The sequence below is a fragment of the Electrophorus electricus genome, chromosome 5 (genome assembly GCF_041902795.1).
Source record: "Electrophorus electricus isolate QZ-2024a chromosome 5, ASM4190279v1, whole genome shotgun sequence".
In the NCBI taxonomy this organism is placed as follows: Eukaryota; Metazoa; Chordata; class Actinopteri; order Gymnotiformes; family Gymnotidae; genus Electrophorus; species Electrophorus electricus.
Window position 1 is genome coordinate 425,075 of NC_137501.1, and position 27,390 is coordinate 452,464.

The 27,390-nt window shown below is 47.3% G+C and overlaps 4 protein-coding genes across 10 annotated transcripts in view; 2 read left to right on the forward strand and 2 right to left on the reverse strand.

The window, feature by feature from the left end:
* Nucleotides 1–2,115: 2,115 nt before the first annotated feature.
* bri3bp (bri3 binding protein) lies at nt 2,116–6,409 on the reverse strand. The gene is made up of 3 exons (XM_027026617.3): nt 6,100–6,409; nt 5,625–5,727; nt 2,116–5,172 (listed from the first exon to the last, which is right to left on the reverse strand). The coding sequence occupies exons 1-3, from the start codon at nt 6,277–6,279 to the stop codon at nt 4,751–4,753; spliced, it is 705 nt and encodes a 234-aa protein (XP_026882418.2). The 5' UTR covers nt 6,280–6,409; the 3' UTR covers nt 2,116–4,750.
* A 133-nt stretch (nt 6,410–6,542) lies between these two features.
* rnf215 (ring finger protein 215) lies at nt 6,543–13,411 on the forward strand. 2 transcript variants are annotated; one of them, XM_035529929.2, is made up of 10 exons: nt 6,543–7,009; nt 7,185–7,310; nt 7,476–7,547; nt 8,118–8,203; nt 8,319–8,373; nt 10,619–10,723; nt 10,968–11,084; nt 11,295–11,420; nt 11,546–11,648; nt 12,196–13,411. In XM_035529929.2, the coding sequence occupies exons 1-10, from the start codon at nt 6,794–6,796 to the stop codon at nt 12,207–12,209; spliced, it is 1,020 nt and encodes a 339-aa protein (XP_035385822.1). In that variant the 5' UTR covers nt 6,543–6,793; the 3' UTR covers nt 12,210–13,411. The 2 variants fall into 2 exon arrangements, with proteins under 2 accessions (XP_035385822.1, XP_035385821.1); XM_035529928.2 differs by having other exon boundaries at nt 11,546–13,411.
* Nucleotides 13,412–13,418: 7 nt separating this feature from the next.
* On the reverse strand, nt 13,419–21,235 carry ascc2 (activating signal cointegrator 1 complex subunit 2). Of its 5 annotated transcripts, none has more exons than XM_027026613.3 (19): nt 21,121–21,235; nt 20,115–20,237; nt 19,790–19,948; nt 18,550–18,723; nt 18,240–18,369; nt 18,034–18,101; nt 17,763–17,876; nt 17,416–17,528; nt 17,221–17,292; nt 16,908–17,012; nt 16,480–16,548; nt 16,040–16,114; nt 15,604–15,841; nt 15,314–15,510; nt 14,989–15,108; nt 14,332–14,568; nt 14,163–14,244; nt 13,988–14,082; nt 13,419–13,910 (listed from the first exon to the last, which is right to left on the reverse strand). In XM_027026613.3, the coding sequence occupies exons 1-19, from the start codon at nt 21,169–21,171 to the stop codon at nt 13,739–13,741; spliced, it is 2,394 nt and encodes a 797-aa protein (XP_026882414.2). In that variant the 5' UTR covers nt 21,172–21,235; the 3' UTR covers nt 13,419–13,738. The 5 variants fall into 5 exon arrangements, with proteins under 5 accessions (XP_026882414.2, XP_081571001.1, XP_026882415.2 ...); XM_081714875.1 differs by having other exon boundaries at nt 20,115–20,266; nt 21,121–21,228; XM_027026614.3 differs by having other exon boundaries at nt 21,084–21,224.
* A 398-nt stretch (nt 21,236–21,633) lies between these two features.
* zdhhc8b (zDHHC palmitoyltransferase 8b) overlaps nt 21,634–27,390 on the forward strand; it is a 41,704-nt gene continuing 35,947 nt past the window's right edge. The window contains exon 1 of one of the 2 annotated variants that reach the window (XM_081714878.1): nt 21,634–22,179. In XM_081714878.1, coding sequence (XP_081571004.1) covers nt 22,079–22,179 — 101 coding nt within the window. In that variant the 5' untranslated portion in view covers nt 21,634–22,078. The remainder of the gene's footprint in view (nt 22,180–27,390) is intronic. The other variant, XM_027026615.3, reaches the window with a different exon arrangement.

A 27,390-nucleotide genomic window follows, 5' to 3' on the forward strand; every position in this document is an offset into this window, starting at 1 on the left:
CGAAAGTAGGTCGTTCATTTGGTAGCGAACATGTTACACGTAAAACAGACAAAGCTCCGATACTGGAGTGTCACAATTTACAGAGCAGTGACAGATTTAGTAATAAACAGGCTTTACTTTACACGCTACTGTACCTCTGAGCTATGGAAGGCTTGTGTGTTTCAAACTTTCTCACAACTAGGGCTGACTGCATGAGATCTAACCCAATTAGAGTCGGTGGGATATGACATCAAACCCAGTTAGGGTGTTGTCAGGCCCTTCTTTGCCCCGCTGGTCGGCGGTGTGATACCTGTGCATATTTACATGTTGGAATCTGATTGGCTGTACCAGCTGGTCTCACATCAGCCGAGACATCGGCATCTTGCGAAGCGCCTGAACAGACGGACAAAGTATCCAATCAAAAGTCACGCCGCAGCCAACACCCGCGCTGTCGAGAAAGGGGCTTGGCCAATATGATTCGTTGCATGGATGGGCGGTTCAGAGGTGTGACCAATTAAAATGCCTGCGCTCCGGGTTCAAACGTGAACACGCAGGACTTCAAAGTCTTGCGAAATCTGCGCGGTTTGTCAGAGCTGGACTCACGGAGGAGTTTTCAGATGCTGTAAAGATTATCTTTCTAAAAGCACGACTTTAATATTTGAATAAGGTTCTGTAAAGCCCAAATGCATGTGTTGAGTTGTGTAGTAAATACGTAAACATCACGTTTTATCCAGACACACTGTATGGGAAATCGAAGCTGCGGCGGATAAGTGCGACTGCGAAGTGCGGAAAGTGAAAATGTGTTTCTTTTAAATGCCAGCGCGTGTTTACGGGTAAAGGCGGCTGTTGTGTGGGTCAGTATCCTGTAAACAGCACCGAGCCGCCTGCGGGGAAAAGGCGCAGATCCGTAACGCGGCGGCTCCCTCAGACTGACACGCTGAGCGTTGCAGAGAAGGGCTGGCGGCCCCCGTGCTTGGAGACATTTCTGGTCTGTTCACGGAGAGCTCCCGTTAGCGTTATGGCGCGTGATGGAGACCGTCACTTCGGAGGGTTAAACGGGCGCGAGCCAGACGTGCGTGGGAGGCCCGGGTAGCCTTCGCCACGTGCGAGACGTGCCAGGATTTCACATAATTGATCGACCTTACATCATCTCAACGTTTGGTTTGTGCAACGTGTGTCCGGAGTTCGTTTTCATAATCACACCCTGCTCCTGCATGAGCGCTGAACGCTGGAAAAAAAACAAACAGATAACTTCAAATAAGGTATAATGTAGATGCAATAATATTATCTTACTATTTTAAGTTCAAAGAAATAAAAATGTAATTTAGTTGAGTAACTTAAAATTTGAATGCAGCATGAACACTTGCTTATTTAAAGTCAAATATCTGTGGCCCTGAAGGGCTGCCACACAGCCGGAATGTTGGCCAGGCCGAAGTAACAGGTGGATGAGGGTGAACACACCAGGCTTGAAGGAATGTGGTGACACACTAGCTGAAATGTTACGCCAAAGACGACAGACCTGCTCAACCTGACATCCGACAGCTCTACCGAGAGTTCATTTACTGACTCGGAGGTGAAAACTCAAACTCACGGGTGAGTCGCAGACGCTTCTACACAACACTACCGTGGAGGAAAGTATACCAGGGGCCGATTAGGATGAAATCCGCCATCCTGTTACGACTTCCAGGCACACTGAAAATTGCTTTACATACACATGTGCACACAATCCTAGTTAAACTTTGCTTACATCCCAGTGAATGAATGTGAAAGTGTGCGTATATGCAAATGTAAGTAGTAGATTATTTATGTGAAAATGTTTCATAAGTATGTGCTAGTAGTGTCTGTGTGGGCAAGTGTTTCTTGGATTCCACCCTAAACGGCCAGCTGTAGAAAGATGCATCTTACACGTGTTATTTTAACAAGTTTTCACATAAGCAAAAACAGACTTAGAACCTGATTTTTATGGAAAAGCTTTGAAGGTCAGGCCAAGGGCAGATTCTCCTTCCTCTGGCTGCTGTTGTGTCAGATATTAAATATTTTCCCTCTACAGCAACATAAGTGATGCAAGAAAGGCGTCAACTCATTAGCCTGAGATCAGTTTGCCTGGGATCATTTAATTCATCAGCCTGGGACTGGTTTGTTTGGGATCATTTAATTCATCAGCCTGGGATCGGTTTGTCTGGGATCATTTCATTCGATTCCAGAACATGTGATCCGTACACCACACAAGCCCATGAACAGGTTTAACAGTAAAGACCTCAAACAAAACGCATACAATTATAATATAAATACAGTACAAAACAAATACTTATGTAGAATCAGTGTGCGCAGTTACAGCAACAGAAATACCAGATGTTTTCAACTTCACAAAGATTCAGCGTTTCCCAGAAAACTTAACATATCCGTTAGAGACGACACCGCCATGGTAGAGGGCAGGTACCATGAGCTCCATTAACCAAGTCCTGTAGTCCTCTTCTGGTTTCAACACTCACCCAAGAAGCTTACTTCAATATATAATGAACAGGAAATACTGAAAACGTTGAGAGACACTTGGTGTGTCATGGTAATATTCAACCAGAAGAATCATAGAAAATGGATTTTTTTTTTTCTCTGAGAAAAACACACAGGACCTGTAGAACCTGCTGGTGGACCACAGGATTACACCTGCAGCTCCAGACCAGCTGTGTGCGGTTTCATGCACACATAGTCACATGTAACGTTTCATTTATAAAGAGTGTTGAGCTGGACTGAAGTTTTGCTGGATGACACTTATTGCTGGATCAGTGAAGGCAGTTGCCCCCCACACACACCCCACCCTCGCTGCCTCTCTAAGACTGACACACAGGACTGTGAAGGTATGAGCATGGAAATCCTGCTTCAAAAGTAATTTACCAAAACATCAAATACTGTGTCAGAGATGCCTGGTGAGAACAACTGTGAAGACGCCTCCTAAATATTTTCCCGTTATCACACTCTCTCCCACACACACACACACACACACACACACTCCTACACACAAACCACAAAAAAAAAAATCCCTTCAGTCCAATAAGTTAAACACCAATTATGTCAAACACTATTTCATATCAAACATAGAAGTGAAATTCACTGCATGGCACACAAGGACACTGTACTTTAATACACACTAGACTGCCCAGTGAAATCAGGGAGTTATCGCAAAAAATAAAATTGAATACAAAAATAGTATATAAATAAATATAATAAAACAATTCAACAATTAGACGAGCTTGTACGAACCCAGTAAGATGAGCAAAAAGCTATAACCAACATACTGAGATCAAAATATTAGTCTACAATACAACAACAAAAAATATTCACTCTGCATACTTCATATATCGCTTTGGAAAAACTACAGTGATTTTACCTTTTCAACAAGCAATATGCTGAATAAAGAATAAAAGCTAATATTATTGGCAACAATTAGAAGTTTAGAACTTTAGCACAAAAAAAATGAACAAATCACTGAGCTTCGTGTGTAAGCAAGACAGGGAGTGTTCATTTAAGCACAAAGAGCACTGATCGGAGATCAGGTTTTACCTCCAACTGCCAGACATATATGACTGTACAGATGGATGAAAACTGACCCATACACACACAGGACAGCCTGTGATACAGGAGTGGTTTTTAAGAATAAAGGTTTCCAAGGGATTTATCACAAACATTCATTCTGTGATGCACACACACACACACACACACACACACACACACACACACACACAAGTTCAGCATCTGAAGACCAAACATGAATAACCCATAAGACGTCCCTCATCAGCAGTTCCCATTTGAATACGGACCTTTAATCACAGAAACACATGTAATAACACCATGGACACAGGAGGAAGACAGAGAATAAAACTAAACTTGCTGAATCTGTTCCACCCACACAGCCGACCAGAAAGACGACTCGCGCCACGACAGGCGCAGCGGTTTGTGGCAGGAACAGGAGACAGACACTGTGGCCTCCACACAGCGAGAAGCATCTCCGACAAGTGCCGTGTGTGGGGAGCTCTTTTAAACGCAGTGTCAAAGATCAGCGTGCGTGAAGGGAAACTAATATAGTAGCAAATGGATGGAAGGTGGTTCTCCATCAAGATCCCTGAGTATTTCCATACCAGTTAACAGTGGGCCATCTTTACCATGAACATGAACTTCAGCTTCAGGGTAGAAATGTCAAGGACCAACTAGAAAGAAAACGAAATGAGACTGTGGTGAGCAAACTCACCACCTCCACACCTACGCAGGTACACCAATATACCAACAAACAAAACGGACGTCATGTTTACCAGATCTATTGCTCTACAACGGAATTGTCCTAGTTAAACAAAACTAACGCCACTGACCGCACACTGTACTCCATGAGTGGTCAACTACCTGCTATCATGAGCATTTAACGGAATTTAAAACCCACAGTCCTGACAAGCTTGCTAAAACTGTTTACAACAAAGGTTTCTGTAACTTATTTTATAAAAAGGGAATGAGAAACTGTTCCTCACCACTGCTTATAAATTATTTCTTTTGGATTATAACAGCACGTATCTCTATATTAGCTGCAGTATCAATACAAGGACATCCAGAGAGGATGTCCCGAGGACAGGGATGCCAAAAATAAGGGACTAAAATACACATTTCATTTCTCTTCACCCTAAAAGAGCGTTTCTCAATATGTCTGCCTCATTCCATATTAAATAAATTTCCAGCTCTGACCCCACCCTAAACCCCAAGCCCCACCCCAGGGTCAACCCCTGCTCCCTCATTGGTCGCTGGAGCGCTCAAGGTTGTCAATCACTCTGCTGAGGCGAATGTTGAGCAGACGGATCTGGGTGTCGAGGTGGTCGATCTTCTCCTCCAGTGTACTGGGACAGGCTCCCCTGCGCCAATGCGCCCCCACTGGCCCAGTCATGAAGTACACAGCCATGATGAAACACAGTGGCAAGACGGCCTTCTCCGGGTCGCCCTCGAACTTCTGAAGGATATAGAGGCAGGACAGGGCGAACAAGACCACCCGGGCCAGCCAGAAGAACCGTCCAAACACGGCGTGCAGCAGGTAAAAGAACCCCCCCAGAAACAAGGAGAGGAACCAATATGCCACCAGCACAGCCGCCACCAGCAGGAGTGCACGGGCAGGAGAGCTGGAAACGGAGGCTGGGCTAAAGTAATGTGTCAGGTTAGAGGCTGAGAGAGAGAGAGAGAGAGAGAGAGAGAGAGAGAGAGAGAGGGAGGGGGGAGGGGGGAGAGAGAGGGAGGGGGGAGGGGGGAGAGAGAGGGAGGGGGGAGAGAGAGAGAGAGAGGGAGGGGGGAGGGAGAGAGAGAGGGAGGGGGAGGGAGAGAGAGAGGGAGGGGGGAGGGAGAGAGGGAGAGAGGGAGGGGGGAGGGAGAGAGGGAGGGGGGGAGGGGAGAGAGAGAGGGAGGGGGGAGGGGAGAGAGAGAGAGGGAGGGGGGAGGGGACAGAGAGAGAAAAATTAGACAGAGGAGGGGACAGAGAGAGAGAGAGAAAGAGGAAGAGAGAGAGAGAGAGAGAGAAAGAAAGCAGTCTATGAGTTGTATGCATTATTGATGACCCTGATCACCAAAAGTAAAAAAGTGTTAAAAACAATCCTGATTAACTGATTGAGGTCACAACTTACCATCAATCCCCATCACATCCAATAGATCTGTCCACACCTTCCACACTGTGTCCAGGAAAGAATCCACACCATGTACGAACCTCTCAGTGGTCTTGGACAAGAACTTAAAAGGGAATCCAATCAAAGTGAAAACTGATCACACAGTGCATAATTTGGTCGTGACATGCTTTACCCAAGAGTTTGCATCGCACCATGATGATGGCAACCACAGCACTTTAACCGTTAACCCGAAGCCGCCCAACACCAGCCAACTAACCAACCCAACTAGATGTTAGGGCAGTGGTAGCTCACTGCCACGTTGCCACTGTTGGGCCCCTGAACCCTCAAGTAGTGTTCGGTCATAATTGTAAGTCGCTTTGGATAAACGCGCCAGATAAATGCCATAAATGTAAATGTAGATGTTTCATAACTAACTCAGCACGTAGCTGTTTCATAAGTGATCTCTAGCCCGAGAAGACGCGCATGGTGCACTAACCTTGTACGCGCTCCTGATGTTGTCCTCTCCGAACGCGCTGCAGAGGGTCTGGTAGGCGCCGCTCGCGGCCCTGCGGAAGCTGTTTGGGCTGCCCGGCTCCCTCCTGCCTCGAGCCGCCTGGGCCACGAGCACGGACGCCAGCAGCAGTGCGCAGATCACACCTGCCTTTGCCTTCGTCATCTCCTGCACTGGTGCAAAGGCGCAGAAAGAGAAAGAAATAACCGCGCTGGCGTAAATTTAGCGGCACCTCGTTACAAAACGGCTAGCACACGCCGAACACCCTCCCGGAAGGAACCACTTCGACAAATCCAGACGCAATATCGCAACTCTGCCCTCTCCTGTTAGTTTGAGGAACTGAACCTACAGTTAGCAGTTGTAAATTTAGTTAGAACAATACTCCTTGTTAACGTCTGTTTAACGTATAGCTTTATTTGCTTTCGAATGAACGCGCATTTTAATACTTAGTGTTGGCGTTTAGAGAGTACGATACATTTACTGTTGTAATAAATTTAATTGACAATTTGCGCACAAATAAGAGATGTTATACTTTTCATTCTCACCACTAGATGGTGCGCAACAGCAGAAGGAAATGATTCGTCTTGTTTACATTCTGGGGAGGTTGTTGGTTGTGTTGGCTGTCCCAGAATAATGCGCTACCCAGTTTATAAGTAAATGTAAGATATTTTGCGCGAACATGACTGCCGTTAATTGCCATTTTTCAGAGATATTTCTGCTCCTGTCCGTGTCGCTCCCCTGCGCGGTGCACGGGGAGCAGGTCGCGTTTGTGGAGGTCATCGTGCGCGAGCAAGCGGATGCCTCCGGCGGCGTTTTGCAGGGAGACGTGTTGAAAGGGAGTTTGCACAACGAGCTTTCACACAATGACAACGAGCTGCAAGCAGACCTAAGACTAGTGAGTGGCCCGTGCACACCGCGCGCGCGCGCGTGCGTGATGTCACGGTTGTCATTTTGGATTTTGTTAAAATCTGGGTTTGGATTTCAGTATTTTTCCCTTTTAGCTGTTACTGTAACTTTGTGAGCGCGTATGCACACGCGAGCCTGTGAGGGTCACTGGCCTTTCTGTTTAGATACAGAATGAAAATGAAGGGGTCGCAACCGCCAGCCAGGACCCCTGGATAGGAGTGGTACACGCGGGGGCGAGCGCCGGTTCACACGCCAGCCAGGAGTCTTTCACCGCAGCTGTTGTCCGCAAGGTGAGATCAGACCAATCCTGTTCTAGCATGGCTCACTCACTCACTCTCTCACACACACACACACACACACACACACACACACACACTCACACACACACTCACTCACTCTCACACACACATACACAGTCAGTCACTCACACACACACTCTTTTCTCTCTCCTGCAGATGAGACGAGCTCTGGTGCTGGGGGCATCCGCGCTGATCATTCTTGTGCTCAACCAAAACACAGTGCGCGAGGTACGTACACACGCATGCACGCACAGTGCGCGAGGTACGTACACACGCATGCACGCACAGTGCGCGAGGTACGTACACACGCATGCACGCACAGTGCGCGAGGTACGTACACACGCATGCACGCACAGTGCGCGAGGTACGTACACACGCATGCACGCACAGTGCGCGAGGTACGTACACACGCATGCACGCACAGTGCGCGAGGTACGTACACACGCATGCACGCACAGTGCGCGAGGTACGTACACACGCATGCACGCACAGTGCGCGAGGTATGTACACACGCATGCACGCAGTGCGCGAGGTACGTACACGCATGCACGCAGTGCGCGAGGTACGTACACATGCATGCACGCACAGTGCGAGGTACGTACACACGCATGCACGCACAGTGCGCGAGGTACGTACACACGCATGCACGCACAGTGCGCGAGGTACGTACACACGCATGCACGCACAGTGCGCGAGGTACGTACACACGCATGCACGCACAGTGCGCGAGGTACGTACGTAACACACTTTGTCACTCGAGAGTAAATGCGGTGATAAACGTTCTTGGCCCTGATGTAGATGGACCTGGCAGAGATCCTCTCCAAACCAGTCGTCATCATTCAGACGTCAGAAAATGTCACCAAACTCATCGGCGCCCTCCTCAGGTCAGAGGGTGGAACAGCAGCGCTTCAGCACTGCTGATGTTTCTCATTACCAAAATCCTTCATTTGGTCAAAGGTTATGAAGTGTTGAAAAGAGAATCTCATCTTCTGTTGTCAGAGGCCTTCACGTAACTGCCAAAATCACCTACAGGACGTTTCTCCAGAATAACGTGGTGAGATGCTTCACTGCACTACTGTAACGGACCCGTGTCAGTGTGTGTGTTCCCAGTATGATGGAACCGTGTGAGTGTGTGTGTTCCCAGTATGACGGGCGTGTGTGGTGTGTGTGTGTCTGTTCCCAGTATGACAGACCCGCGGGAGTGTGTCTGTTCCCAGTATGACGGACCCGCGGGAGTGTGTCTGTTCCCAGTATGACGGACCCGCGGGAGTGTGTCTGTTCCCAGTATGACGGACCCGCGGGAGTGTGTCTGTTCCCAGTATGACGGACCCGCGGGAGTGTGTCTGTTCCCAGTATGACGGACCCGCGGGAGTGTGTGTGTTCCCAGTATGACGGACCCGCGGGAGTGTGTGTGTTCCCAGTATGACGGACCCGCGGGAGTGTGTGTGTTCCCAGTATGACGGACCCGCGGGAGTGTGTGTGTTCCCAGTATGACGGACCCGCGGGAGTGTGTGTGTTCCCAGTATGACGGACCCGCGGGAGTGTGTGTGTTCCCAGTATGACGGACCCGCGGAAGTGTGTGTGTTCCCAGTATGACGGACCCGCGGGAGTGTGTCTGTTCCCAGTATGACGGACCCGCGGGAGTGTGTCTGTTCCCAGTATGACGGACCCGCGGGAGTGTGTCTGTTCCCTGTATGACGGACCCGCGGGAGTGTGTCTGTTCCCTGTATGACGGACCCGCGGGAGTGTGTCTGTTCCCTGTATGACGGACCCGTGGGAGTGTGTCTGTTCCCTGTATGACGGACCCGTGGGAGTGTGTCTGTTCCCAGTATGACGGACCCGTGGGAGTGTGTCTGTTCCCAGTATGACGGGCATGTGTAGTGTGTGTGTTCCCAGTATGATGGGTGTGTGTGAGTGTGTGTGTGTGTTCCCAGTATGATGGGCGTGTGTGAGTGTGTGTGTGTGTTCCCAGTATGACGGACCCGTGTGAGTGTGTGTGTGTTCCCAGTATGACGGACCCGTGGGAGTGTGTCTGTTCCCAGTATGACGGGCATGTGTAGTGTGTGTGTTCCCAGTATAATGGACCCGTGTGAGTGTGTGTGCGAGTTCCCAGTATGACGGACCCGTGTGAGTGTGTGCGAGTTCCCAGTATGACGGACCCGTGTGAGTGTGTGCGAGTTCCCAGTATGACGGACCCGTGTGAGTGTGTGCGAGTTCCCAGTATGACGGACCCGTGTGAGTGTGCGAGTTCCCAGTATGACGGACCCGTGTGAGTGTGTGCGAGTTCCCAGTATGACGGACCCGTGTGAGTGTGTGCGAGTTCCCAGTATGATGGGCGTGTGTGTTATGTATCTGTTCCCAGTATGACGGGCGTGTGTGGTGTGTGTCTGTTCCCAGTATGACGGGCGTGTGTGGTGTGTGTCTGTTCCCAGTATGACGGGCGTGTGTATCTGTTCCCAGTATGACGGGCGTGTGAGGGTGTGTGTTCCCAGTATGACGGGCGTGTGTGGTGTGTGTTCCCAGTATGACGGGCGTGTGAGTGTGTGTGTTCCCAGTATGACGGGCGGGTGAGTGTGTGTGTTCACAGTATGACGGGCGTGTGAGTGTGTGTGTTCCCAGTATGACGGGCGTGTGAGTGTGTGTGTTCCCAGTATGACGGGCGTGTGAGTGTGTGTGTTCCCAGTATGACGGGCGTGTGAGTGTGTGTGTTCCCAGTATGACGGGCGTGTGAGGGTGTGTGTTCCCAGTATGACGGGCGTGTGAGGGTGTGTGTTCCGAGTATGACGGGCGTGTGAGGGTGTGTGTTCCCAGTATGACGGGCGTGTGAGGGTGTGTGTTCCCAGTATGACGGGCGTGTGAGGGTGTGTGTTCCCAGTATGACGGGCGTGTGAGGGTGTGTGTTCCCAGTATGACGGGCGTGTGAGGGTGTGTGTTCCCAGTATGACGGGCGTGTGAGGGTGTGTGTTCCCAGTATGACGGGCGTGTGTGGTGTGTGTTCCCAGTATGACGGGCGTGTGAGGGTGTGTGTTCCCAGTATGACGGGCGTGTGAGTGTGTGTGTTCCCAGTATGACGGGCGTGTGAGTGTGTGTGTTCCCAGTATGACGGGCGTGTGAGTGTGTGTGTTCCCAGTATGACGGGCGTGTGAGTGTGTGTGTTCCCAGTATGACGGGCGTGTGAGTGTGTGTGTTCCCAGTATGACGGGCGTGTGAGTGTGTGTGTTCCCAGTATGACGGGCGTGTGAGTGTGTGTGTTCCCAGTATGACGGGCGTGTGTGGTGTGTGTGTGGACTGTGTGGCAGGGGGCCACCCTCACGCTCTGGTCCAGCTGTGGCCGCTCCAGGGGGGGCCTGTACAGCGAGTGGCAGGGAGTCGTTTGCACAGGCGAAACCAACTCACCTGTGCAGGTACCGCGCAGCCTCCAGTTCCACGCTCTCGTTCTCTCACCTTTGACACCTCAGAATGTCACGTTTTATAGTTATCCTGTTATTAACGTATTGTCATTAATTTCTGAAATGAATGAGTGTCAGTTCCAAAAGTGCATATCAGCTGTAAATATCCGAGTTCAACTCTTTGGTTGGTTAGACACACAAACACACAAAGGTCTGAATATTTCTCCCCTCACACCCTTCACCACTGTGCTTATCTCAGAAGTACCTGCAGCAGCTATGGGACACCGTGGTGCTGGCCGCTCTGATCCTTTCCACCGGGGTCATAGTTCAGGCACGCTGGCAGTATCAGGACAACCAGTTCAATGATGAGCTTGAGGTGAACGACCATCTACTCACTGCTCTGACGCTGAGGGTATCGGTGCAGTACCGCGACCAACCTGTAGAGGGTAGTAAAGGGATACCTAGTCTGCTAAACTCGATCGATCTGACAGTTGTGCCAGTGTCCTGTTGTCACGTGTCTTAAGAATCATATAGAGTGTTCATTCATTCACCCCCAACTCTCCACTCTCCTGTCTCCTCTAAAAAGTTACTTCCCAAGCAAGACCTGCTGCAAAGGCTGTCTGTGCTCCGGACACGGACGTACAAGCAGCCTAAAGCATGGAGTGACACAGACAGCTGTGCTGTGTGTCTGGAACAATACAGCAACAACCAGGTCATTGACCTTACGCAACCTTTGTCCTGTCCTGTTGTGTCAAGTTATGACCTTTTACTGTCTGAGCCACTTAAAACAGTCTGAATTGATTTGTGTGTGTGTGTGTGTGTGTGTGTGTTGGACAGTGTTTGCGGGTTTTGCCCTGTCTGCATGAGTTCCACAGAGACTGTGTGGATCCTTGGCTGCTTCTGCAACAGACCTGCCCCCTCTGCAAACGCAGTGTACTAGGTAGGTCTTCACACACACACACACACACTCTCTCTCTCACACTCTCACCTTGCCCTTCACATTTGCCAGTGTGGAGATCAGATATCTTGTTCCTTTCATGTTGTTTGCCTTCACACTCATATCTAGTGACTTTATTTATCAGTAGGCATGCTTGTGTGCTCTCTGGGAATCACACCTGCAAGCTGACCTCTGACCTGAACTTGGCAGGCAGGTTCATGGCCGTCTTGAATCTGTCCTGTGTGCAGGTGACAAAGCCCTGATCAGCTGAGTCTTGTATCACATAGGCAGTTATTTACTTGCTGTCTACTTGCAAAGTGTTTATTGATGAATACCTGCCCCAGTACCATTAGTGTTTGTTATTAACAAATACCTGCCCCAGTACTGTTTTAAAGTCACCATGACTACCAGGTGTCACTGCAGTCCTGACGGGTGAGACGAGATGGGAGGAACATCGTAGCTCAGTCTTAGATGTAGCAGTGTTTGTTTAGATTAGACCGAGTGTTTCCTGATTTTGAAATAGCATGCCGTGTTTTTTCCTCCTCCCCAGGTAATTTCTACTGAAGTCATCCAGGAACCGTTTCTGGGCTTTGATTGGTGGAATGGTCTCAGGTGTTCTATGCGCTCACTGTTGTACTGTAAAGTCGAGGCATCTCCATGGGAACAAGTCCTGACCTCTCCAGAGACTCCTCCCTATAACTTCTGACCTCTGTGTCCCTGAATATTCAAAACACTTCCAGATTCTGTTCTTAAATATTTTTTTAAATGTGTGTAGCTGTAGGTTCTAGTCCATCCAGGGGGTCATGCAGGTGTAACACGTTGCACTGTGCTGCAAATATTCTGCAGATCTCAAATCATTCCCACATCCAAAGACCTGACCAGTACACACACACCTGTCTGTGCTGCACATAAGCAACCCCCACCCCTTCTGAGTATTTATTCTCTCTGCAGAACTTCATCTGTATATAAGAGAATGTTTTGATGTGCAGGACTGTAGAGAGCTCTCATTTCAGCACTCACATCTGAGACCTGATCATTGATCATTAAAATGATTAAGGACTGCAGTCTGGAAGCTACGCATCAGTCCCAGAGGCTCCAGGCGTCTCCCAGAGAGGCTCAGCCTTGAGACTGTTGCCATGGACAACTAGCACACACCTGCTGCAGGACGGCCAATCAGGTGAGCAGCTGGATGTGGCACCTGACATCACAGAGAGTGAAAGTGGCATTCACTCAGCTGCTGCGAAAGACAAACGGTCCTCTTCGGATGCCGGTCCTGCTGACATTTACACACGTAACTCTTTAATCCTGGTGTGTGTGTGTGAGAATCTGTCTAACAGTGTAACAGGTCTCCACTGCACAAAGACTGAAAAAGTCTACAAAACAGTGTTTGTTTTGAGTTTTGATTATTGCCGTAAGCGGTCAGGGATGTGCTCATAGTAAATAGATGCTCTCAACACACGTCACAGACTACAGGGCTGTCTCATGCTTGTAGAGGCAGCAACACACATTCCTGCATGTTCCCTCTCTCACACACACACACACACACACACACACACACACGCATCTTGGCACTTAATACGGTGTAAAGAACAGAAGCATTCTGAGCACCAGTGTGCGCACCCACACCCACACACTCTCTCTCTCTCCCCCCCACACACTGGCCTGCTTCAACAGTGTGATATGGACTTCTATTTTCACTTGTTTTGCAGGTTAAACTTGAATTTAATTTTCCCCATTTCCTGTCCCCAGGGAAACGGCAGTTTGTACTGAAGCTTCTGTTGAATAAATTTATTTGTTACAGGACAAAAGCCTCGTCACTTCACTGTTCCATTAGAAACCAAGAACTTCGTTTAAACTTTTCCTTTATCTAAAAAAAGGAACCCCGTCACCATGCCCTTGTCCGTCCACTGTGGTGGGCATACAGGAAACGCATCAGAACCGCCTCAGGAAACAAAACGGCAGGTCCAGTCCTGCAGGACGGCCTCTCTCTGCTCTGCAGATGTTACCACCAACCCGACACTTCATCACCACCATAGGCTGTGACATGTTGCCGGTAGCGATGGCTGAGTTGTTGCCTTGGTGGCAGAAGCATCTCAGGACGGGACCATCCCTTTGTTCCTCTTCCTGTCAGCCATGACTCGGCGGTTGTGATTGGCTCCGCGACTCTTGTTCGTTTCCTTCTTGCGCCGGTCCAGCACAGTTTCCTGTGTCTGGCCCCGCCCCTTTGGTCCGCCCTTCACGTGACTAGCGGGTGGAGGCCTGTAGCTATTGGACAAAGTACAGCGGATGAGAGTGTTGTATGGCTGTGTTGAACGGAGATGTGGGGCAGCAGGTCTACTCACCCTCTCCTGCTCTGCAGGGCCAGACGTCGTGCGTCTGCACGTGCTCGGAGCACCGCAGGGTCCTGGAGGAAGTGGTCTCGCTTTAGCACCCCCTCCTGTTCAACACACACACACACACGCGTCACACACACGCCCCTCTACTGGCGGGGATGAGATGTGCAGGGCCAGCTTTTACCTTCTCTTCTTCTTTATCATCCTCCTCCTCCTCCTCCGGACTCTGCCTTCCTGTGCTGAGTACCTGCGGGGTGGTGAATGGCCTACAAAGAGCAAAGGGCAAGGCAGATCAAGGTCGTGCGTTTTGACTCGTTTGATTGGCATGTGTCGCACTTTGGTCAGGCTCTTACCTGCGGGTCAGCAGGTCATCATCCTCGTCGAGGTCATTGGCTCCCACCTGGTTGAGGTCATACGTGTCATCGTACTCGTCGTCGTAATCGTCGAGGTCATAAGCACTAACTTGGTCACCTGACCGCTCAGTCGCTATGGTAGCTTCATCTACAACGGTCTGGTACGCCTGATATCGTGCGCGCTGCTCAGTGATGTGCTGTTTATCGTTAAGCATGTCTCGCACGTTCTCCTCCTGTCTGACACACACACACACACACACACCCTTTACAAGGCTCCACACCTTATACATGTGTTCTAGTCAGATTTCACACCATCCAAACTTTTTTGCCAAATAACATCACCTGTCCATCAAGTAAACTCTGTTACCTCATAGACAGATGTCACTGTGGGTGTGGCACGTTCATGTCTAAATTCACGCCAATCTCTCTTACAAGGCTACAGCAGAGGGACGTGATGTTTCTGGGATTTTGTTCTGAATGACCCTGTCTGGCCAGACCCGTCCAGGTGTGTGGGCTGGTTCTGGTGTTTGTACCAGCACCTCAACAGGGCTCATTACAGATAACGTCCTTAACAAGTACCGTTGCAGACACACAACCAAGCTCTTCACTGTTAACTGCTGTAGGGTTAGGGTTAGAGGCGGTTCTGAGTGGCCTTACTTCCTGCCCTTCCACACACGGGTCATGTCCAGCTGGTCGCGGTTGAAGACGTCAAACTCATCATCATCAAACACATTGGATCTAGAGCTGAGCACAGAGGGCAGCGCTTCCCTCTTTGGCCTGCAGGGGGCAGAGGTGAGTCACCAGACAAATCCCAAAATGGAGAACAGTGCGTCAGTAAACTACCATCAAAATAACCCTAAAATAAAGAAGAATCTGGTAAAAGGGAATAATCTAGTATCTGGGTGCCAGTAAAAATCTTTAAGGTGTTAGACCAGGTAAAGCTGGAACTACATTGTTGGGTGAGGGAGAATGAAGAGTTCACCTGGGCTTCGCTCTGTCCAGCCGGGCGAGTCCAGGAGTCAGCTTCTCCTCAAGGATGTTGTTGATGACGAGCTCGCTGTCGTAGCCATACTCCTCCAGGCAGGCCATCAGAAAGCCCTCACCCAGGTCTGGCAGCAGGTCTCGGATATGAGACAGCAGAGACTCCAGTTCTCCAGCGCTCACAGTGCACACTGCCCCCTGCAGGAGGAGAGAACATCAGCAACACTGCGCTCGTAGTCCAGAATACATCATCATCCTGGTGTACATGAACTCCGCTGTGTTCACACATACATTGCCTCCTTTGTGAGGGATGTCTGTCATAGCCTTGGCCCCTTGAAGCTCCGCCCCTAATTCAACTTCTCCTCCTGCTGCCTCTGTCTGGTCTTGTGCAGTATCCCAGCATGCTTTGCTCATGGTCTCTCCACCGTGATTGGCTGAGGAGGAAACAGAAGGCTGGGATCTTTTTTTCCCCAGACTCGTCCAGGCAGATTCGAGCCCTTGCAGCAGGTATGATGTCCTCGTCTCATCTCTGAGGGCACAGGGGTTCAGGAAGAATAAATATACAACCTCTAACACATGCCAACATTGTTATACACACTTACACATACACTAGCACTTAAAACCCATTTTTGAGTAACTGCAATTACTTCCAATTACCCTCCTAATAACTACTTCTAGAGGTTTAGAAAGTGGTGTGTGTGTGTATTAGACACTGAAAGGAGGATACAGATGAGGGAAGGCTTGCTGAAGGAGACTGATGTCATCGGCAACGGGGTACTGTTCATCATAGTCAACCAGAAACCTGCCAGCAAACACAAAATAACAAGACAAACAACCGCACAATAATGAGACAAACAATCGCACTATAACATGAATCAATCACACATTAGCAGGTCATAAATACCACATGAAAAACACTATAACCAGAGCCACGCCTGTTCAATACCTTTAACATCGATGCATTGGATGTTTAGTATGGCACATCTGCTGTCTGTGTGTATGCTACACTCATAACACTATGCCTTTATAAACATCTCTTCAATCTCTCTTGATATCTTTTATAACTCAGCTTGTGTGACTCTTCTAACTGCACCTCCCCCTCCTGCCTCATTGGTGACGTTTTAATTTTTCGGCATAAAACTTTGTTGAATTCCCTTTTTTATTTACCTTTTTTCTTGCAGAAAAGCAGTGAAGATCTGTAGAAGATCATCTACAAACACAGCTGTGTCTTCTGACCTGTAGAGGAACAATTAAGCCAGTCTAATAATAAATGCCATAATTCAATATGAATGGCAAACCTATACTGACTGTACTCAAGGAGAGGGCAGAGGGGATTTTAATTTTACAAATGCAGTTGGCACCTGCAAGCATATGCACGCACGCACACACACATGAACTCTGTGAGAGTGGTTCAATGGCAGGTTTCACCTGGAGATACAAATCAAACACACACACAGTCAGAGTGTGTGAATGTGTGTGCATGCGTGTGTGTGATTTGTATCTCTAGATAAGTCCTGTCATTGAACCACCCTGTGGGCGGTAATTTGATTTGTAGCTGCAGTGTGTGGGTGTGGGTGGGGTGTGTGTGTCCTCACCCCTCCAGGATGGGCTGAAGGCAGGTGTGTTGGAGCAGCAGGTGTGTGATCTCCACTATTCTCCTGCGTGAGTGACACAATCTCCTCCACAAGTCCTCCTGCCGACTGAGACAGAGGACCACAAGCCCCATCAGTGAGAAAGGGGAGTCATACGGAGACATCACAACATGTTAATGCTTCATATAAGAAATGCGGAGACGAGTGTGTATAAATCCCATACTCACACACACAGCGAGTATCCATAATACAAGGCAACACACTCGTGTGTGTGCACACACCCCCACACGGAGATACTGTTAAGTGCAATACTGACCACTTAGTGAAGTGTCTCTTCTTCACTGCTTTCTCCAGGTCAGGAACTGCCATTTCATAGAAGGAGGACACTCTAGACACAAACAACACCTAGTCATAAACAAGCAAACAAACACCCCTGAAAAAGTAATCTAGGAATGGTGTTTTACGTGAAAAGATTCTTTAAATTAAAACTGTGTGCGTGTGTGTTTGTCACCTGCTGAGGAAGCCATGCTGGTGAAACATGGAGGAAGCTTCAGGGAAGATGTCCAGGAAGGCGTGAAGCGTACTGCAGGTGTCACACAGGTATAAGACCAGGTCACTGAGGTCCTACACACACACACACACACACACACACACACACACACACACACACACGTCACCAAGGTCCTATACACACCTACACACCAAAGTCCTACACACAACATACAAGGGGATGTGTCATGTAAGGCAGTGAGTGTTTAAGTACGTGTTGATTGTACTTCTTCTGTTATGGTAGTGACATGTGCATGTTGGACCTCTTCTGTTATGGTCATGGTAGTGATGCGTGTGTGTCTGTTGTACCTCTTCTGACATAGTCATGGTAGTGATGCGCAAGTGTGTGTTCAGTTTGAGAGGCTCAGTGGCACCAGTGTCTTCAGACTGTAGGCCACACTTCTCCAGAACTGTATCAAATACCTACACACACACACACACACACACACACACACACACACACACACCTTCCCAGTAATTCAGAAACAGTTACTACTGATGACATCACAGGTGCAGATGTCCCACCTGAATAATAGACGATACTGTCTCATTCAGGTCGCTATAGTAACTGGTGACTCACCTGAATAATAGACGGTACTGTCTCATTCAGGTCACTATAGTAACTGGGCTGCTGATGGAAGATGTTCTCTGAAGAGGTAAAAAGTTTAATTCTATAAAATTCTAAGTCTATGAAGATGATGTGAAACATTAAATTGTCGTGTTTTACAGACCTCGTACTGTTATTTGCAAGTGTGGGGGTGCGTGCATGCATGAGGGTTTGTGTACCGATCATTTTGTGTAACAGCTGGGCATTCCCTCTGCCAAACAGGACACAGAGGTCCAGGATTTTTGGAATGTCGAACAGGAAATTGTCATAAATAATTTCTGCAAACACAGCAGGAGTGAGGAAGTTCTCCTGAAAAGGGCAGGAAACAAAAAACAAACCAGCATTTAAAGGCAAAAATGTGTTTACCTCACACGATACACGTAAATAAACATACACTCTAAAGACGGACAGACTGACCACAGTGTAATACCATTCAGCAAGGCTAAACCACAACACTGCCGAGGTGGTGTGTCTCGAGAGCAAGCGCACCTTTGACTCCTTGTGTGTGGCCATTCTGAGGAAGACCATGAAGACAGAGCGATGAAGGCTGTGTTGCATGGCCATCACAGCTGGAGAGGAGTAGAGTGGGGGGGGGTCAGTGCCGCGTGGGGAAAGCCGCAGGTAGGAGTCCAAACACCTCTGCAAAGACTCGTCAAACACCACCTGATGAAAAGCAGAAGAGACAACCAGTGCGTGGGGGGTGTTTACTAAAAACCATCAGACCTTCAGTCTGCCTCATTCATACAGTTCTGTATATAGTGCTCAATCTGAAAACACTGACATGACCACACAGTGTATGCTTCACACTATACACACTGTTTAATCTCTGCAGCCTTTGGAGCTGTTGAGAGTTAAAGTCACATTCAACTCCATCCACACATATAGCTCTTTACTTTTCATATTCTGTTCATAATCTGTTTTGAAGTCTTTTAGGAAAACTACATTCCGGTTGTTTATCATTGTGGTTTTTATGTGAAGAGGGAGGATCCACAGAACTTCAAGCATAAAGGACACCAAAGATATTTCAGATTTAAATTGTGCTGCAGATGGATGGGGATAGTTAGCCAAATATTACACTAATGTGAATGCATGTCAAGTCAAATTTGATTGATATACCACTTTTTACAACACAGGTCATCACAAAGCAGCTTTACAAATGTGTGGGTCCAGATCCCTAATGAGCAAGCCAGAGGAGACAGTGGTGAGGAAAAACTCCCTGGGTAGACCAAGACTGCTGGGGCTACCCAGCATATAAACATTCCACACTTTATTACGTTATGGTTAGTCTGAGTAGCCACATCAGTGTAGCTGTGGGAGTCTCAGCTACTCCGGTGGGTCACCTGGTGTGGCTGTACTGGAGGAGATGGGATGGCTGGTTTTGAGCAATCTGACTAGAAAAACCCTCGAGCAAATGAAAACACACAACGGTGTCCAAGACCGAAAGCAGAATCTCCAAAGTTCCTTTAAATTTAAGAAAATTAAAAATGCCATACAAATTTCAGATTTTGAAAGCCATGACCATCATTTAAATAAAATATAAGATCACCACCACAGGAAGTTGGTTGTCAGGTGACTGGCGCAGATTTGAATTTTTCACGATATCAGACCTTAATCAGATTAACCAAAGAAGGATCTGACAATGATGTGTCCCAAAGTCCCACAGTCCTGATACATGGTCAAGTACGTCAGTCCTGACACCTGGGTAAATCACTGAGAGAGATGTTCTCACCTGGCACCAGAACTTGTCATGTGGCAAAGCTAGCAGCCACTCCATGTCCTCATAGATAAACTGGCTGTTCTCCAGAAACTCCTCCACCTGCGCAGGTGAGTCCTCCTCTGGAGGTGGAGCATAGAGCAGGAAACACCTCTCCTCCTTGCGCTGGGGGTGCTGCCATGACATTCAACATCACTGTGACTCAAGACAGGTCACTTTACAATGCTTCATTTATGAGCCTCATGTATGCGTAGAGGTTATCATGGCAAGTCCATGGCCATAAGTCTATAAACAGCACAGTCCCTCTACACAACACACGCCGCTATTACATGGGGCTCACCAGAGCGGGAAGCGGCCGTCCACCGGGCTCGGTCACATGTTGCTCGTCTAAGGGAACCCTCGCGCTGGCCATGTCCTCAGTGCGCGCCACACAGGCAGCCGCTGCGCATGCGCGTGTCGGGGTCTGCGGCGGTGAGCCAGTTAACTAATTACCTACTTGCGGATGTTTGTGAAGTTGGTTGCAGATGCACACATTCACAGATCAGTCTGGTGGCCAGTACATCTAGCCCAAATTAATAATTTTAAAGTAATTCAAAGCTAAAAAAAAAGTCAAAGTCTATTAAAATATACACGATTCAAGTCCCACCACTGCCAGGTTTCCACTGTTGGGTCCCTGAGCAAGACCCTTAACCCTCAATTACTCAAGACGTGTTCAGTCATAATTGTAAATCGCTTTGGATAAAAGTGTCGGATAAATGCTGTAAATGTAAACAAATGTAAATAATCTTTTGCCCTCCAGGCTAACCTACTTAGCTAACGATACCTTGGCTAATTGTTTCGCTTAAGAAGCTAGCTACGTTAGCCGTCTAGCTAAGTGAAATAAGGCTAGCTGACACGATAATGCAGCTTTTCAGGGTTCAGGTTTACACTAAAACAATGCTGATAATTATATCCATCATATAATTATCACAATTACCCAGCTGACAAAGTTGTGGCTCATTTAGCTAAAACTACAGCGGACTTCTCTCAGGAAGTTGCCCGTCTGGCTAAGCCTAGCACTCCGCTAACCTGCTTAGCTGGCGCTGCGTTTGCTGACGCGACACTTAAAGGCAAATATGACGGAACCAGCAGGTTTCCTCTCGATCTCTCGATTTAGCCGACTGGCTAGAAAGCCAAGTAAACAAACCTAAACTAAACAGACAGAACCCACTCTGTTTAGTTAACACAAACTGCGTGACACGCAGAGGTTCGCATTAGCGCTAGCTAGCGTAGCTAATTAACTTGTTTAAGGAATAGAAACGGAACAAACCTCATATATGTGTATTAAAGACAGATCAGGAACAAACCTTATATGTATTATTCGTGTTTAGACATATCAGGACTAAATCCTTTATCATAAGAGCACGGGTCTTCACATTCGCTCCTCGCAACTGGCAGCCCGTGTAGCGTAAAAGTGTTGTATTTACTTTTCAAAATAAAAGCCCATTATCTTTGCAAAACGCACGGTGCTATAAATAGCTTAGGTGGATCAAGAATTTATGAAATGTTTTGTGACACATAATTGCTCTAGACAACATTATTTCAATTATTTTAAAAGTAGCTAATATAGCTAGAAGAAAGCGACGGTATTGTAGGAAATATACACCCGGGGGGTGTAAATCCTTTCCGACTTTATTTATTGTTCTACGTATATTGTCTCAATTCTCTGACATACTAACTCAGTTTTGACATTTTTCTACTTTATTAAAACAAAATTCAAAGTACATTTTTTTTATTAGTACACCTTTTATTTAATGACATGCTATATTTACAGAAGCTGCCACCAGAGGGCGTATGGGTTCCACACTACTGACTAGATTTAGTTGAAAATATTGTCTTTGTACATACACTGATGCGCACATTTTAGCGCGACATTTTAACAGGAATAATTGTTTTTTTATGTATGTTTGCTGATAATTGTCTATTACTTCACTCGCAGATTTGTGAATTCAACGCCGTATTTTTCCACTTTGCTGACGCCTCGTTTGAATTTCTGTGGGTTCAGTAAACCGAGTTTCACAGGCCCGGTCCGCTTCCCTCGCGCGAGCGGCTGGTACCGGGCGTCGCCTCCTCCCTCCGCGTGCTGGGGCTCCGCCTTCCTCGCGCCGCGGTGACCTAAGCAGGAGGCTCGGAGCCCTGTAGTCCTGCCGCAGTTAACGGGCTCTGCGCGCGGAGAACCGGACACCCCGTCAGTCTCGTCGGTCCGCCGCTCACGGATCTTCGGCGTTTGAGGCATAAACACGCGAGGAATGTGGGGTTTACAGAATGCCCCGCAGCGGAACGAGATTCAAACCCGCCCAGTACCTCCCGGTGTGCACCGCTGCCGCGCTTCTCGTGGGCTCCACCACTTTGTTCTTCGTGTTCACGTGAGTTTGAGGAGATTTTGCTCGTCGTTCACTGCCTGGCGCGCGGGGATAGCGCGAGCTGAATGTGCGATTAGCGCAGGTTTGACGGACAGCGCGAGGCCTGGGCTTACGCCTTCGTCCCCGCGCACGACCCCGCGTGCTGAGTCCATCGGTATATCACTGACATGTTTAGGCCACTGGGAATGTAAAACTAGAAACTCGAACAACAGAATTAAATTGTTTAATAAGTGAAACGCTGTGTTGTGTATTTCGGTGGCTGTTTAGTAATAAAATAGATATTTTTTTAATTTTCGGCTGGTAGAGTGTGAAAGTGCTGTCGAAAGGAGGAGACAAATGCGATTCACTGGAATAGTGTGTAGTGTAGTGATGGAGTAGTGTAGTGTAATGATCGTGTAGTGGAGTCCACCAATGTGGAGAGTCTGTTTGCCGATGCTTCTACTTAAACTGTAGAAGAACAATTGGGTTGTGCCTAAACACTTTTTTTTCCAGTTTGTTTGTGTGTGTGTGTGTGTGTGTGTGTGTGTGTGTGTGTGTGTGTGTGTGTGTGTGTGCGCGCGCGTGTGTGCATATGTGTTTTCCTGCTCTGTATAGGTTAACGTTTCAGGCTTTATGTGTGTTTTGGTTTATTAGTATAATATTTTGGTGTAACCTTTTAAAACATATGTTGGAGGTTGATATGAAGTCCACACTTTAACATGATCAGTGCAGTGAAGCTTTAAGGCATTTATTGGTCATTGATCATAAGCTTCAACATAATACACTTTATCGTGTAAAGTGCTCTAACTAAGGATTTTTTGCTGGATTGTGGTTAGTTATTGTTTTGGTTTCTCCACCTGTAAATGTGTCCAGGTTAAAAGATTGTGTGTTTGGCCTTGATTATGGTTTTAATATCTTGTATTGATAAGACAGTTATACATCTTTGCTTTTTAATGCTTGTGTCAAATACAAACCTCCTAGCATGCAGCCATTGTCCAGTTCTCTTATGAATTCATAGGCTGCGGTTAGGGTGGTGTTAGGGTTAGGGTGGTGTTATGGTTGGGATGGTGTAAGGGTAAGTGTTAGGGTTAGAGTGGTGTTAGCATGGTGGTATTAGGGTAAGGGTTAGGGTTAGGGTGGTGGTGTTAGGGTTAGGGTGGTGATGGTGTAAGGGTTAGGGTGTTGTTAGGGTGGTGGTGGTGTAAGGGTTAGGGTGGTGTTAGGGTTAGGGTGGTGGTGGTGTGAGGGTGGTGGTGGTGGTGTAAGAGTTGGGGTGTTAGGGTTAGGGTGGTGGTGGCCTTAGGGTAAGGGTTAGGATGGTGTTAGGGTTAGAGTGGTGTTAGGGTGGTGATGGTGTTAGGGTAAGGGTTAGGGTGGTGTTAAGGTAAGGGTTATGGTGGTGGTGGTGTTAGGGTTAGGGTGGTGTTAGGGTGGTGGTGGTGTAAGAGTTAGGGTTAGGGTGGTGTTGGGGTGGTGGTGTTGGGGTTAGGGTGGTGGTGGTGGTGTAAGAGTTAGGGGGGGTGTTGGGGTGGTGGTGGTGCTGGGGTGGTGGTGGTGTAAGAGTTAGGGGGGGTGTTAGGGTTAGGGTGGTGGTGGGCCAGACGGTGTTACCGTAGAGTCTGTGATCAGTATAGACGGAACTGTACAGTCTGCCTGGCTCTCGATGGCCTAGAGTGTACTGCAGTGCTGAGTGATGAACACACCCAGTCCCCTCAGACCCCATTCACACCTGCTATCAACACCCACCTCAGGTGATGTGATCATAAGTGGACAACGTTAAACCGGACTGTGAACAGGGTCCAGCATGTCACGAACATGCATTGTGAACAGATCACACCACCTTCTGAAGTGGTTTGGGGTACACGTGAAATCTGTGGTGTGAACGCACCACAAAGCGTCCCAGACAACACCGATGGACCTAACCGGAAAATACAGAATAATTAGGACATGGTTTGAAAGCATATAATTGGATCAAAGCTTGCTAAGATATCTGGCTAACAATAGTTTAGTGGTTAGTCACATAATCAGATCACAAGTGATTACTTGTCTAAATTCAGTGTACGCAAAAATACGGAGTGCAAAATGTTTGTCTTCTCTGTCTGATTTTGAGTGGGTCAGTCGACATAGATAATGAGAACAGGTGGGGACACACCCCCGACATACCCCAGAAATGCCACTTATCAGCCTCCTCAGCTAGCCACAGGGGAAGTAGAATTCATCTGGATGTAAAACGATACACAAGTGTTTTATTTTGTTGTGTAAAAATAATCGGAAATGAAAGAAAATGTTTTCTGTAATTTCTTCTTCTCTTAACTCCAGGGTACATGCAGCCACTGGACTCCAGGCATCAACAAGGCAACTTTTTGTCTTATGTTGAGGTAGAATTGGACCAGGATTAAGTTTCTTATTTTAATTGCCTTAAATGCATCAGAAAAATCTGCAGGAATATTCTCACGCTTATCCACAAACTGCTCACAGAGTAGGAGAACACATACAGTTAAAACTAGACAATCTACTACTGTTCTTGCCTTTTTTCATGAATATGTTTTAGTCTAGGTGGCATAGATCCAATACTCAGTATTGTTATGGGGCAGATACCAGCAGAAAATCCTAAAGTGAACAATCCTAAACTCTGAACAGAGTTGCCTTCTGTGAAAAAAAGCATTGGTTATTGTATAATTTGTGATGTTGGCCAATGAATTGATTCCTGTCGGATCACGGCGTGTTTGTATCTATGTATCCAGTGAGAAGGTGGCATGGTGTCGTTTCTAGGTCCTGGAGTTGTTGATATAGCCAAGTTGTTCTGACTCTGCATCTTTGTCCTTATACAGGGCTTGGGAATGTAGTGACTTCATAAGGCTTTATAAACACACGCATTTTTAGTAAATGCACAATGTCTATTGAACATTGGAGTCCATAACTTCATGAATGGGACGGGTCTCCTGGACTGTGCTACTGCCCTTCCAGTGGGTATGGAGCTCCTGGACTGCAGAGAAGCTGTTGCTCTTCCAAACAGAAGGTCTTAAAGAGGATAGTCTGACACAGACACTGAAGAGAGATTGCAGTCTGCCAACAATACCAGCAAACCCGTTTGGAAAAGTAATGATTGTAGGTTAGCAAACCTGTGTGGAATGGTTTGAAATATGCGTTGTTTCTAAGATGGTGGGCTGGTGTTCTCGTGAGCTTCAGTACCCCTGCGTAATAGATGCAATATTACTCATGTCAGACAGCAGAAAACGACAGGTGTCTGGAACAAGTTTTGTGGTTGGAGATTATGAGCTGATAGTGATTTAAGACTACAGATGCATCACACAGCTAAAAGACAAACAGGTCTCTCTCTCTTTAATCTTCCACTCACCCTGCTGGCCCGGTGATAAGGGAAGAAGATTTATTTAAGCTCACTCTCCATGACTAGGAACTGGTTGCCTGACACAATCTCTGGATGAGTTGATCAAAGGTAATTCAAAGGACAGTGAGATGGAAATACACAGAGAGAAACAAGCATTAGAACTTAAATAAATGAGAGAGAGATCGATCCAAATGTACTGAGTGTCGTATTGGTGTCTTTGTATGTTTGTACCAATAATTGAATTGCTATATTATTACCAAAGGCAGTTAAAATAAGAAACTTAATCTGGATCTAATTCACAACTAAATTAAACTTGCAGCTATGCATGCTGGTTTGACAGATGTCTAGTTCCAGGCCATTCTTCTCTCTCCCAAGCCTGGAGAACACTTTAAACAAAACACTATCCCCAATTTTAGAACATGGATTTGAAGCACAGTGCAAAATGCCCACTGAGGCAGCACATGCAGTAGTCTGTTTGCATGCTTTTTCCGTAATCTCATGATTTGACTAATCTCATTTGTGTAAACTCATCCGGGCACACAGATTTGGACGCAGTGAGCTTCAGACAGTCATTATACCAGCCTGCAGAGACTGTAATGTGTTCCTCTGACGCAAGCCAGTGGGTGTGGGAGACCCTCGCGGATCCAACAGGCTGACATGCCTCAGCTGACCAGCCATGAGTTACATCCATTCTAACACAACTCTTGTACTTAAAATGCTGAAGTCCAAAACTCTAATGCAGTTTTGAACTCTTTCAACATGCAAACCTTTAGTGTTCAGTGATGCTCCTTATAAACATGTATCTGCAGCGTTTAGTCTGAGAAGTGACTTGTTCTGCCTGATATAGGAACATTTCCTGTCCCATTTCCTTTCCTGCCATTACGATGAGATTAATTACAACCACAGACTATGTGTTCTGAGAGAGAGAGAAAGGCTGGAGTGTCCACTGTGTTTCACCGATGCTCAGCCTTCTGGCTTCTGTGGTTGTGTATCTGTTAATGACCTGGTCTAGGAGCTGGCCATGACTTTTAGCTTTTTATACATGTTAACAACAGACTCTTTTACAAATCTGCAGGTGTCTAGTAGATGTAAATCATTTGATGTCTGAGTGAAGAAAGATGACATCAAGCATGTAGGTAACATGAGGCGTCCAGCTGTGATTATTGCTTGTACAGTGGAGGTACTTAGCTGATAAAGGGTTGGGTTTTATTTGGTGATGCTCATAATTTTGTGTGTGTGTGTGTGTGTGTGTGTGTGTGTGTGTGTGTGCGTGCACTGAGCTCTGATAAATTGTTCTGAAGATTGTGATTCATTTTGTCCCTGTTGCCTTAAGACTGAAGCAAAAATCTAATTTTGGATTCCAGAGTTTGAATGAGTTGGAAAGATCTTCACCGGGAACATGAGATTAATAAGATCAGATCTGTCTCCTCTCATCAACAATCTTCACTCCCTAAAGCTCTCCTTTTTCCCTCTCTCCCTCTCTCTCCCTCTCCCTCTCTCTCTCTCCCTCTCTCCCTCTCTCTCTCTCTCTCTCTCTTTCAGACAATGTCATATTAGTCATAGCAACGCACAGCCTCAAATCCACTTTATCACTGATGTGTATAGTTGGACCTTTTATTCCTAAAGCCTTTAGAATCAACCCACACAGTTCCCAGATCAGCTACACACACAGTTATTCATTGTTTGTGCGCGAGTGTGTGTGCGTGCGCGTGCGTGTATGTGCGCGTGTGTGAGCGAGCTGTAGTGGTGAAGGGCCCCCACACTACACCAACTCCGCATCACTCACCTATACCAGAACAGTTCATTTTATTCTAGATTTGGCAAAGGATTGGATAAGTTCTTATAAGGTTTATTTGTTTCTTCTTTTTAAAGATCAGAATAATCAG

Bases quoted from the DNA above. Each gene is read 5' to 3' on its own strand.
- bri3bp (XM_027026617.3), bottom strand. From the start codon at position 6,279: ATGACGAAGGCAAAGGCAGGTGTGATCTGCGCACTGCTGCTGGCGTCC. The intron at 5,728-6,099 runs GTTAGTGCACCA...TTCCCTTTTAAG, and splicing joins ACATCAGGAGCGCGTACAAG to TTCTTGTCCAAGACCACTGA. The intron at 5,173-5,624 runs GTAAGTTGTGAC...TCTCTCTCTCAG, and splicing joins GGATGTGATGGGGATTGATG to CCTCTAACCTGACACATTAC.
- rnf215 (XM_035529928.2), top strand. From the start codon at position 6,794: ATGACTGCCGTTAATTGCCATTTTTCAGAGATATTTCTGCTCCTGTCC. The intron at 7,010-7,184 runs GTGAGTGGCCCG...CTTTCTGTTTAG, and splicing joins TGCAAGCAGACCTAAGACTA to ATACAGAATGAAAATGAAGG. The intron at 7,311-7,475 runs GTGAGATCAGAC...TCTCTCCTGCAG, and splicing joins CCGCAGCTGTTGTCCGCAAG to ATGAGACGAGCTCTGGTGCT.
- ascc2 (XM_027026613.3), bottom strand. From the start codon at position 21,171: ATGATAAAGGATTTAGTCCTGATATGTCTAAACACGAATAATACATAT. The intron at 18,102-18,239 runs GTACACAAACCC...TTACCTCTTCAG, and splicing joins GCTGTTACACAAAATGATCG to AGAACATCTTCCATCAGCAG. The intron at 15,511-15,603 runs GTATGTGTGAAC...CTCCTCCTGCAG, and splicing joins TCCCTCACAAAGGAGGCAAT to GGGGCAGTGTGCACTGTGAG.